This window comes from Durio zibethinus, chromosome 1 (assembly GCF_047325235.1).
Source record: "Durio zibethinus cultivar Kanyao isolate XHJ-2024 chromosome 1, ASM4732523v1, whole genome shotgun sequence".
NCBI classification, from domain to species: Eukaryota; Viridiplantae; Streptophyta; class Magnoliopsida; order Malvales; family Malvaceae; genus Durio; species Durio zibethinus.
The window spans coordinates 33,125,676-33,138,217 of record NC_143162.1 but is presented as its reverse complement, the minus strand read 5'-3'; the positions used below and the strand labels follow the sequence as shown (position 1 = coordinate 33,138,217).

Below are 12,542 nucleotides of genomic sequence, written 5' to 3'. Positions count from 1 at the left end.
GGCCCTTTTTTGGGTATTTCCATTAGCGTTTGCGTGCAAATTTCAAATTCCAATATTTTTTTTTTTTTTTGTTTGTATGTACTTGTTGTCCTCTTTATAGGTAAACCTTTTAATCTTAAATTATATATTTTCTTCTCACTTTGAATTTGGAAGGAATGTGTATCCATAATCCACCGATTAGGATACAAACTTACAAAATGAAATGAAAATTGGATTTTTTTTTTTTGTCTTTGTCTTCAATATCAAGTAACAGTGATCGACTTCATTTTGAGGATCACATGTTCAACCCATATTTGGTAGCAGGGATTTTTTGGTTTTTTTTTAACTTTCGCTAAAATAAGTTTAAAAACTCCTATATTTATTAGGTAAATTTTTAACTTTTAATTTATAATTAAATAAACTCTTAACTTTTAATTTATATAACTAATTTTTTATTTTTCAAAAATTTTTTTTTTCCAATTTCAACCACTTCATTAAATCACATTAGTTTTTATGTGAAAAAACTTAACTAGCGTTGATTTAAATAAAAATTTATCCAAAACTTTTAGCAAAAAAAAAAACATTTCGAATGTGAATGACTTATATTATTGATATGTGGACAATATTGAGGAATTGTCATGCCTTGAATTTTACTTTATTTGAATTATTTTTAAAATTTTAAATTAATTATATTTATTTTATATTATTTATTTGAATTATTTTTTTTAATTATAATATTCAACTTTTAAATTACATTTTGTAAAAAAAAAAAATTCACTCTCCAATTTTTAAGCTATGTATTTATTTTCTATTGACCTATTTATTTACTTCACCTTTTAAGTTATGTGTAAGTTTAATATGTATATATATTGATTTTAAAATGATTAATAAATGATCATATCAATTAAAATTAATTTTGGAATATATAAAATAAATTGAATTTTATTATCATTATTACACTAATTTCAAGATCCTTATTTTTTCATTTATCCTAAAAAGGTTAAATACATAATATGTTTGATTAATCTAATTGTCAAACATAAATTACTTTTATTTAAAATACTGTTGCTAATATTGATTTGGTTCTTTAATTCATTTTAGTCAATGGCATTCAAAAGTTACAAATCATCCCATAATTATTTTCAAGATCCATCTAATAAATAAAGGTGTTTTGGGATGCTTAAGAAATAAATTGCATCCCTACAATATTTTTTTTCCATTGTCATGATATTCTTTTTATTATGCAATAAACCTAACTTAGGTTCTCTTTTTTTCTTTTTGTTTGTGATGTTATATTATATTTGGTTTTATATTATTTTTATATTGTTTTTTTTTTTTTTTGTGTTAAGATCTTTTAAATTAATTTTTCATCATAGTTGTACAATGATTTTTTTTAAGTCATTTTGAAAAGAAATTCCCTCAAATAATTTGTTTGGGTTCTAAAAAAATTAAGTAAAAATTATTGAAATTTTAATATTTTGGATTTCTTTTTAAATTTTGGCTATTGCTACTAGTTCTATTATAGTTTAAATTATGCATATATTTGTATATATTTTTGGACTTTTTTGTATGATATCCATTTATATACTAAATTCTCATTACACTTTTATCATGAAATAAAAGAGTAAGCAAGGTGATAAATTAGAAGAATGTGATAACTTATCACCTATTCTATCGAATGTATCAAAAATACATTTTATTTTTTATTTTTTATATGAAGTGAATTGATTTATTTACTATTTTACCAATATGATTTTTTGTTTACCATTTGATATTATCACTTTCATGATTTAATGTAAAGCGCAATTAATTACTATCAAAGTAAATGAAAATTAATAGAAGTAGTTGTTTAATTTTGATTTTTTTATATATATAACAAGACAAGTATTATAAAGTTTACGGGAAATAGCAGTTTTCTTTTATCAAATAAATCAAAAACATTGATTCAATGTAATTTTTTATTCAATATTTTACTATGTTACTAATTTATTTACAAAATTTTTAAGGGTGAAATTTTTTTTTTATAAATATTTAGAATAAGTTGAGTTTATTATAATGTAAAAAAACACATAGTATCATTTGAATTTATGAAAAAAAAAATTGTTATCTTTAATATATTGGAATATACGATGGACAAAGAAACATTAAAGCGTGCATAATAAATTATTAAGTCTGTATATATTGAGGTTAATAGGTTTAATTTTTTATGAAAATACTAACAACATGTTTTATTATTAAAAAAATTTTGTCAAAATTATAAATATACTGTTTTTCAAAGTAAAATAGGTTGATTTTTTTAATAAATAATACTTTAATTTTTAAAAATAGTGATATATATAATAAAAAATTATCTAATTTTGTAGTTGACCTATCTTTTTTACATGTGGATAATCTAATTAAGTATCATGTCTTTTGATTAGTACATTTTAATTGATTTAATACATATTTATTTTAAAAATAATTTTGACTAAATTAATTACATTTATTTTTTAATTATCTATTATTATTCCCAGAAGTTTCAATTCAATTCAATTTATCTTACATAAATAATTACAATCCAACATTTAAAAATTAAAAATACAAAATAAATTAATATTGAATAAAATTTATCTATTTTTGTCCAAATTGATTTACTTATAATATTTGACTTTAAATGATATTATAAATTTTGGCTTGAATTTGGTAAAAATTTATAATTATTAGCCCAAAAGAATATATAAATGAAAATTCAATTACAAATTGAAATAAAAAATAAATTTGTTACTCGTATATTCAAATATTTGTATGCGTAATGATCTCTCAATAAAAAATTTCATTGATTTTATTTCTATTGCCTTTTATTTTAGGGGTGTTTATAGAATAAATGAGCATTACTACTAATTCGAATATTTTTTGTTCGAATAATTTTAGTGTAATTACTCCTGTCTATTATTATTGTTAATTAATCATTAGTATTTAAAATTTTTATTTTTATGTTAAAAATTAGTATAAATTAAAATTATCACCCGTGCATTATATATAACATTATGCTATGCATGGGTAAGCCAACAACTATAATATTCATTATATATAACATTATTGATTTAAAAATTTTGTCTCAGTAAAATATTAGAAGATTTTATATTGACATAATAAGTACATAGTTATGTTTAACACACCAATTTTTTTTTATAACGTTGGAAAGTCAATTTTTAATTTTAATCGAACATTTAAAAATATTATGTAATTTCAAAATTTTAAGGTCAAGATAATTGCTATTGTTTTCAATTCAAAAAATTACATCAAATATTACTTATTTGAACATTTAAAGTTTTATATTTGTGTTATGTATGAAAAATAATCAAATTCGATTTGTTTAATATTTTTTTCAAAGAACATTTATATTTATATTACTATCAAGAAACATTATCATAAATGTATTAAAAATTTACTATTATTAATTATATAATATAATAAATAATAAAAGACATTAAATTAATGCAGTTTTTTCTTCAAAATTATAAAAATTTTGAATTCTTACCCAATTTGCATTCATTAAAAAAAAAAAGAAAACAAAATCTTTCCTAATTTAATTATATCATTATTGTCAACTCATTAAATGACTCATTTTTATTTCCTTATTTATTACACTAAATTTCATTTAATTTTTCATACGTAATAAAAAAAATATGGAAATATTTCTTTTTTTTTATTTGTATTATTGACCAAATTAATTGTAAAAATATTGGATATTTAAAATATAATAAATATAATTAATTTAGTCCAACTAATTATTTTTTAAGTAATAAAAATATTACTATAAAAATAATAAAAATGTTCTAAATAAATAAAATACATTTATTAGGAAACACATGGTAAATTTTAAACCCATTCATATGTCAAAAAATATAAACTATCCACATTTGACTAATTTCTATTTTATCAAAGACTTTGGCTTTTGCATATATTTATATAAGATTTGGATTAATAATTATATGAAAGTAAGTTATTATTATAAATCTAACATATAAGTTTATTTTTTTAAAGAATAAATAACTTAATTTAAATTGAAATAAATATAAATAATGCAAAATTAATAAAATAAATTTGAGTTAATCCAATTTTTTTCAACAAAATACATTGACCTTCTTCTTTTTTTTTAACAATATTACTCATTGAATATTTTAAAAGTTTTTTTTAGATATTACTTAAATATATGTATATATAAAATTTATATTTTTTTATTAATCATATTATTTATATGTATAATATTATATATATATATATATAGACACACACACATATAAACTTCACCAATAAAAACCAAGGAGAAAAAGAATTTAATATTTCAACTTTTAATCCAGAGCCGCTTGCTCGTGGTCCATCAAGGCTCTGATAGCTACATTAAATGCAACGCCGCTTAGTCAAGCTGGTTTCATAGCTGTCTCTCAAGCCTTTTCAAATCAGCAAAATGGAAAAGGATCATTAGTAAACTAGAAACTTCTTCGTTACGAATATATTGGAAGATCTCGAACACGCTAAATTTCAAGTTTCAGGATAAGATTAGTTAAAAAAAAAAAAAAAAACATAGTGCAATGGTAAGAAATTCCTTTCCATGCAATCTGCTAGCTAATTTCCTATAAACCCTGTATTATAGTATCCAAGATGGGGTACAGAATAAAGTGATAAGAATCTAATGAAACTCAAACACAAGCTTATGTCTAGTTTGATCTTAATGTTGAGCAGCACCTTGCTCTACAAAGACAAAACTCCAGTCCAAAAACTAGGTGGGGCTATGTTATACGACACCACGGATCTTCAACTTTGCATGCATGGTCTCAACCTCTTAAGGGGTAAGGCCAGCACACTGCATCTGATTAGCATTCTTTGTGCAAATATGGATGACAAATTATATAAAATTGGTCGTATGTTATTGATAGTTTAAAATATAATGCATCTCATGTTGAATAAAAAATTTTAATTATTGATAAGTAAAATTAATTTTTGTATTAATTTTATTCATATTTTAAATAATTATATTTGAATAAAAATAATTATCATAAAATAAATGATTACAACTATTTTAATTATTTGAATATAAATAAATTATTATTCGTAAAAGTTATGATTATACAAAAAATCGTGATCATTCGAATAAAAATTTATATCTGTTCATTCATTATAAATAAATCTTTCAGTACAATCATTTTTATTACTTTTAATTAAAGAATTTGAGATTTTATTATATCATAAAAGTATAATTACCTTTAAAAAAAAGTTCTTCAAGCCTTAAAGCCAAAATTTTTTTTTATTATTTCTATTCTCTTATTTATTTTTTCTAATATCTGTCACTGTCAGAGTTGAATAAATATAAATCATTTCCAAAATTTCAAACATATATTTTTCATATGAACGATAAAATATTGTGCATCTAGCCCTTGTCAATCGGCTGAGCACAATTAGACAACTATAATCAGATGAGATCTACCTGCCAATGCCAGAGACAGAACCAAAATTTTACACTTAGATGAGGAGTGCCAAATAGACTGTTATTCTTTGTTCCCTCTTGTAAGCAGAGAAATTTGATGTGAATGGAAAACAAGCACATTTTATAAGCAGAGTGACTTCTTTCTGTATCTTTGCCCAAAGATGGTACACGTATTTGAAATCCTTCTTATCAAATGTTTCAAATCATTTCGAAGCATCAAGTGTGTGTCATTCATGAATGACATCATTAAAAGCTGTTATTAGACATCCCCCCTCTATCCTCGAACCACCCCTGGTCCCTAGCAAATGCTTCAATGCATCACCAAGGTCCTGATCTTAAGCATGAGAACGTGCCAGCAAACATGATAGAAATGTAGATGAAAACCACTCGCAAATATAATCGTCTAATAAAATCAAGCTTCTAAACTATGAAAGTCAAAATTCAGTCAGCAATTGGATGGTGGATCTATAATCAAGAAACAAATTTAAGATGCCAATAAAAATTTCCATTTCTCTTGTCAGGTACAAAAATATGCGGAGAACATCAATGGTAACTGTTAAGTTTAAATGACTAACACTTACTGTTCTGAATCTTTGTACTGTGCTCAGTTTATAGTCACTGTACAGCATCCTACCAGTTCTTTCCTGAGAGGATCCACTCTCTCTCTTCATTTCACTTTGAGAACAATCTTCATAAACTCGTATACAAAATAACTTATTGCAGCAGAAGGAAGAACCTGAAGAAGAAAAATATCACAATTAAAGGAGGAATTTAAAAATTAAAAAGAAAAAAAGCAAGATTATACAATATCCTAGTAAAATCACTATCAAAAATACCAAGCAAGTAAATACATTTTGGAGGATTAGATTATCTCAGCAGAAAATGGTTCCAAAAGTAAAAATCATTTTTTTGGTAATACGTACTCAGCAAATAATTTGAGTCATCTTAGAATCAAAAGCCACATTTGGTAGTAAGCTGAATATAAAGACCGCATGCCATCTTGAGAGACGGCATTAAACATGATATTGAATTGTGGTGAAAAGCATATGAGCTACAAATAGTGGGTGAAAAACAAATAAAATATCCCATTTAAACACTTGGCTGGTCAAATGTTATAAATTATATAATATAATGTAGAAAATAATCAAGTTCACATAACTTCAGAACAGCACAGAAACATAAATGTGAAATGAACTCTCATGTTCTGGAGTTATATTGATTATTTAACACCATGTCTGCATTTATGAAGAGGGTATAATTAGCAATAAAGCCTCATATCCACTTACTTGAAGCAAGCTGGGAATTAGCCCAGCATAGAGTGCTGGAACTCCTCCTTGCTCAACAATCCTCAAACCAGTTGCCAGTGCACCCATTTTGCTTGCCTGGACTTGCAATTGCAACTGTCTTCTCACAACTTCAAATGGGTAAGTAGCAACCTCAGCACAAGCACCAGCAATAGCCCCATATAGTAATGTCCTGACTGGTCCCAACTCCAGCTGATCCAAAGTATTCAGTTCCTGCCCCATCTGACTCATGTTCTGGATTCTTTTCCTACCTTCCGGTGAGTGCAGATAAGCTGATTTCAACATATCATACACGCCATAAAATACTGTAGCTGAAGGTGCCATGCTTACAATAGAGGGCACCAGGCCTTTGTAGAGCGAAAAGAATCCTTCAGTTTGGATCATGTGGTGAAAAGCACCAATTACGCCACCTAAGGCTTCTCCACCTGGTGCCACAATCTTAGTTCGGATCTATACAACACAACAATAAACAAGAAGTCAGTAACTATCCTCATCGAAGAAGAGGGGGGAGGGGAAGGGAGAAAAAGAAAGAAAAATTATAATAACTGGTATGCACCTACTGGAAGCATGAAGGTATTTAAAACACTTGTAAGTTAGACATTAAGTGCTCTAAATCTACAAAGTACAGAACAGAATAAAAGAAAGCAGAAAAAAATTTGCTTTAAGAAGTTGATGATCATTGGGACAGGAACAGAATGAAACTATTCAAAGTGAATAAAAAAGGTCCTTTCAAAGTGTAACTAGTTACGGTGAGCCTAGCAATCCTCAGTACAGGAACTTTTCATATTTCAATGTAATTCGGCTATCATACATTTTTAATATCCCTTTGAGCATTAATCCTCTCAAACTAGAATCACACTTTCTTATTTTATAAATATCTCATGTGGCATTATCATAAATTAAATAGTAAGATGTCCCTGGAGCCACTGTTCTTCAGCAGTTCACCTTGATTGGTCAAAAGATATTATGTTGGACTTCTCAAAGTATGCAAATTAAGCTAGACATGACATTAAGATGATAATATCAGGAAATTATCTCTGAGTTTGGTCCAGAACCATACTCCTAAAATTTGAGATTTAATTGACAATTTATAATTGGTCTCATATAACTTCGGCAAACCTTCAATGACACAAAGAATTAACAATTGCCCCTATGTACAATATAGAAGTGCATACACTTAACATGTCTATAATAGTAAGTTCAAATTGAAGATAGAATATCGAAAAGAGGTAGGAAATCTCATATTTCCACATACAATATAGCAGTAATGCCAGCGGCAGCACCAGCAACAAACCTCTCGGAATTTGTGGTTTCCTCAGTTCTAGACAATCTAAGCAATTGCTTCCTGTACGTATCGTAAGCGTAAAAATTTACAGCTTTAAATGGAGCCGTGCGAAGAATATTAATTAAGTTCCCTTTCCAAAATCCAAGTAATCCTTGCGTCGCAGCAATCTTCTTTACAAGCTCAAATATATTCCTTTGTACACCACGAACTATATATTCCAGCTTTAATCTCTCTAGCGGAGCAACGAATGTTCTATATCATTAAAAGCAATAATTAGAGTAAAAACAAGGCATGGGTCCCTAGGCAAATAGGATGAAGGCAAGTGGCTAAATTGCAATGTTACCTGCAAACAATGGCTGCAATAGCTCCAGTCCACAAATGCTTGGCAGTATTGACAGCGCCACGTCGCGTTATCCTAACTTTCCGTTTGGCTATAGCTACTTCCTCATTGCTCTTCGTTTTTACTCCATTTTGTAAGAGAAAGGTTCTGAAACGAGTCCATCGTTCCTCAAGCTAACGTACAAAAAAAACAAGTCCTTTACCCCAACCGGCTCACGCTTTTGCCTCCGAGCATGCAAGCCGTTCTTTTGGAAGTGGAATAATCTTTAAAAGGAGAAATGAAATTGAGAAAGGAAGAGCGAAAACTGGGGTCAATGAATAAACCACCGGGGACGAGTAGATATGAATTGGAGGGAAATGGGATGTGAGGTTGGTTGTCAGGGAGGGACTTTTGGAGTAGCTGACGGAATTTGGGCATTGTTAAAACGGTGGTGGAAATGGCGATTTTGGTGCTTGGGGGAAGTTTATTATTTTAGGGGAGGAAGGAGAGAACGGTGAGACGAGGGGCTGGAGGAGTCAGGAAAGAATGAACTATTGGGGGGTTCGGGTGTGGCTTCGCTTTCATCGCCGAACCATCTACAATACAAGTTCCGCTTCGGCTTTTGACTCTTGCGTGAGTGACCCAGGCCGGTTTTGTTCCTCTCAATTTTTTTTTTTTATTTCGCTATTTTGTTCGTTTTCTCTGTTTTTGGATTTCTTTTCCTGTAAATGGATAAAGGATTTGTTGGAATAAAAACTTTGTAAATAGAAAACAACGAAAAATATTCTCAATTTCTTAGACGCGACTATATTCTTTCTAAGTTTATAGGCTTTTTTTTTTTAAATCTAAATTTAGAGTTAAATGTAATTAATGAACAAAACTGATTGGCTAAAGCCTCTGTTTGTCATCACTTTTGGTAATTCTTTACTTCTAAAATCTAATATTGGAGACATTTTATTTTATGATATTGGAGACATTTTATTAATGCATTTTTTAAAACTTTATTAAGTTTTCTACTCCAAATAATGAAAATAAATAAGCAGCCTTTGAAATTGAGATTTAGTTCAAATTATTCATTTATTTTCATTAAAAATTTGATTCTAATAAATTTGAGATTCAATGTCAACAATTGTAAAATTATCTTTTCTCAATTCTCATTGAGTTTTTATTTTCTTTATAAAAAAATTTTCAGATTCTTATATAAAAAATACAATAAAAATTTATATTGGGTTTATTTAATTATAATTTGTTTGTTGATTGTTTGATTTATTTATTTAATATAATTTATTAATTTTTATATTTAATAGTTAAATATGATTGTATTTTTCATTTTATTAATAATTTCCTCAAAATAGTTGAGGCTGACATGTGATTTTCAAACAAGAAAAACCAAAAACCAAATAGAACCTATGGAATGTGACATCATATGTAACTTGTCTTCATTAACCCTCAATCTAAAGACAAATAAAATTAATGTTAACGGACATTTGAACGTCAATAGAAATTAGAGTTTAACGACAATTTTGTCAAAACGCTTTAGCTCAATGTCAAATTTTATCGCTAAACTTTTTCAGTTTGAGTGATTGCATCTCCTTTTGAAAACATCTTAAATTTTTTTTAATTACCAATTTAAAGAAAAAATTATTAAAAAAAATTTTAAAATACATTATTTTTTGTTAAATTTTATCCTAAAAATACTTTAATATATAAAGATATTTTAGGTTAAAAAACAAATTGAAAAATCATGTTTTGGATGTTCAAAGTGATGCAATCTGTGTATGAAAAAGATATTTTGTTACATGTGTTAACGGATTATATATACTTGAAAAGTAGGGATTTACAATGTTTTACTATTCAACTTCTCGGCATCTTGGGCACATTGAGATAATTTTTCAATATTTGATTTTCTTTTCCTTTTTCCCTTTGTAAAGTTTAACTAAGTTAATTTAGAAAGATCTATGTGGTTCAATTAGATCTTATACTTTTTTAATCTAAAAAATTTAGAAGATGGTTGATGTCCAACTCATATCTTATATATCTAATTTAAATTTTTTAGTCATTAGACCAAAATATTGAAAATAATTAGACTTCGTAGTTGTATTGGTTTATGTGCTATAAGAATGAGCCTTTCAATAATCGAGTTAAGAATTTTAAGATATTTTAACTTGAACATGAATTTATGATATAGTTAATAGTTATGATAAAAATGAAATTCAAATAAAGAAATAGAATATCCAATTTGTGTGAATAACAATAAGATGCTGGAAAAGAAATTATTGGCCCTTCAATATTTTACAAAATAAATAATACATTGAAAAAGAAAAACTTTATATTTATTTCAAAATATAAAAGAGATAAAAAAAAATGAAATAATTCACTAACAAATTATAAATTTTATAATTAGTATAGATAAATAATAGTAAAAAGGTTTAAATGTATGTGGATTGGAGTTATCTAATAAGTTAGTCTTAATGTATTTGGATTTGGTTTGATTTTATGTTAGAGACTCTAATTATGTTATAGTTTGTTAATGAATTATTTAATGATTTTTTAAATATAAATATAATATTTGATTATAATTATTTATTTTATATTTACAATTTAAAACAAATAATTAACGCATTATTTTAAATAATATTTTTATTTAATACAATATGCGCATTAAATTAAAAATATCTATACGATCAATCCTAAAATTTAAAGAATAGCTGACAGTGGTCGAATTTTTTGGATTTGATGAGTTTTAGGATATAAAAGGATTATTGATGGGTTTTGAGGTGTGAAATATTAATTTGTTGAGTTTTGAAAGGGTGGGTCTTCGGTTGTTTTTATATATCTAACTATCCTATAAATGAAATTTAATTATACAATTTCATTTGTTGACAAGTGTTATATAAATGGGGTTGTTAAAATTATAGTTGGCATCGGGTCGGGTTTGAAGTGGGTTTTGTTGGTCTCGAATTCGATTCAATTTTATGTGTTATCAAACTTGAATTTAATCTTACTCGAATTTTTTTTTATTTTTTTATACACGAACTCAATCCGATTCGATATTATATAAACCACACCCAACCCGATCGAAATCGAAATTAATAAAATATTATTTTAAAAATATAAAATATTATTTTTTAAATATAAATATTTAAAAATATCATTATATAAATATATATAAATAAAAAATTAAATAATTTATTAAAAAATAATTTTTTATATAATATTGGGTCAGATCGGGTTTGCCTAAAATTCAAACCGACTCGATCCTGATTGTTTCATAATCTTACTCGAATCGATCGGACTTGAAATCCGAATTTCGAAAAAAAAAATCGATCCCGTAAGATCGGATCGGATCGAAACCCATCAGGGATGAGTTAAATTGTTGACCCTAATTAAAATTTAAGTTAATAATTTTGGTATTTTGATAAAATTAAATAATTGTTTTTATTTTTATTTTTTAAAATTATTAATGAGATTAAATTATTAAAAGCTTTTAATATTCAGTAAGAGTTTTTAATTTTTCATGATTGTTAATAAGATTACATGCAAACTTTGATCAAATTTCTTAATTAATATTCAACAATTATCAAAATTAAGTGAATAATTTGATATTTTGATATTCAAGATTATTAATGGGAATGAATTATTCAAAAAATCTTAATATTACTAAGAGCTTTTAAGATTGTTAGTTAAATTATTGCATTATATATCAATTTCTATCAAAATTCATTAATATTCGATTATTATTAAATTTATAATAAAAAAATATTATGAAATTTAAGTGAATAATTTTGGTATTTTGACAAGAGTAATTTTGTTTTAACTTTTCAAGGTTGTTAATGTGATTGTATTAATCAAAGCTCTTAATATTTGTTAAAAGTTTTTAATTATTTAAGATTATTAGTGAGATTGAATTATTGTATTATATATTAATTTTTATTAAACTAATTTAATAAAATGTTATATAAGTTTCGAAGCGAAGCGCGAGAGGCTGTCGTAGTAATATATCAATTATAACATTTTTTCATAAATATTATTTCATTATGTTTAACAAAATTTTGGGCCAAAATTTTGTTCAACCTCGTTTCGGTACTTTTATTTTTGAAAATATTATTACAATATATGGAGCAAGAAAAGCTTGGTGGACGCAGCAACCCGTTACGTTAGGACCGAGGCCATGCATTTGAAAGTCCC

At 26.0% G+C, this 12,542-nt stretch overlaps 1 protein-coding gene and 1 pseudogene across 2 annotated transcripts; both read right to left on the bottom strand.

The window, feature by feature from the left end:
* Nucleotides 1-5,912: 5,912 nt before the first annotated feature.
* LOC111310782 (putative mitochondrial adenine nucleotide transporter BTL3) lies at nt 5,913-7,134 on the bottom strand. Its single transcript, XM_089765458.1, has 2 exons — nt 6,733-7,134; nt 5,913-6,182 (listed from the first exon to the last, which is right to left on the bottom strand). Exons 1-2 carry the CDS (start codon nt 7,132-7,134, stop codon nt 6,114-6,116), a joined length of 471 nt encoding a protein of 156 aa, XP_089621584.1. The 3' UTR covers nt 5,913-6,113.
* On the bottom strand, nt 7,070-9,127 carry LOC111311278 (putative mitochondrial adenine nucleotide transporter BTL3; annotated as a pseudogene). The gene is made up of 3 exons (XR_016345002.1): nt 8,379-9,127; nt 8,006-8,287; nt 7,070-7,200 (listed from the first exon to the last, which is right to left on the bottom strand). The product of XR_016345002.1 is annotated as a putative mitochondrial adenine nucleotide transporter BTL3 (transcript).
* Between the last annotated feature and the right edge of the window lie 3,415 nt (nt 9,128-12,542).

What these genes read in the sequence shown, in the direction of transcription:
- LOC111310782 (XM_089765458.1), bottom strand. Translation starts at nt 7,134, where the DNA reads ATGATCCAAACTGAAGGATTCTTTTCGCTCTACAAAGGCCTGGTGCCC. An exon ending in TAATTCCCAGCTTGCTTCAA is followed by an intron (nt 6,183 to 6,732) that starts GTAAGTGGATAT and finishes TTTCTTCTTCAG; the next exon opens with GTTCTTCCTTCTGCTGCAAT.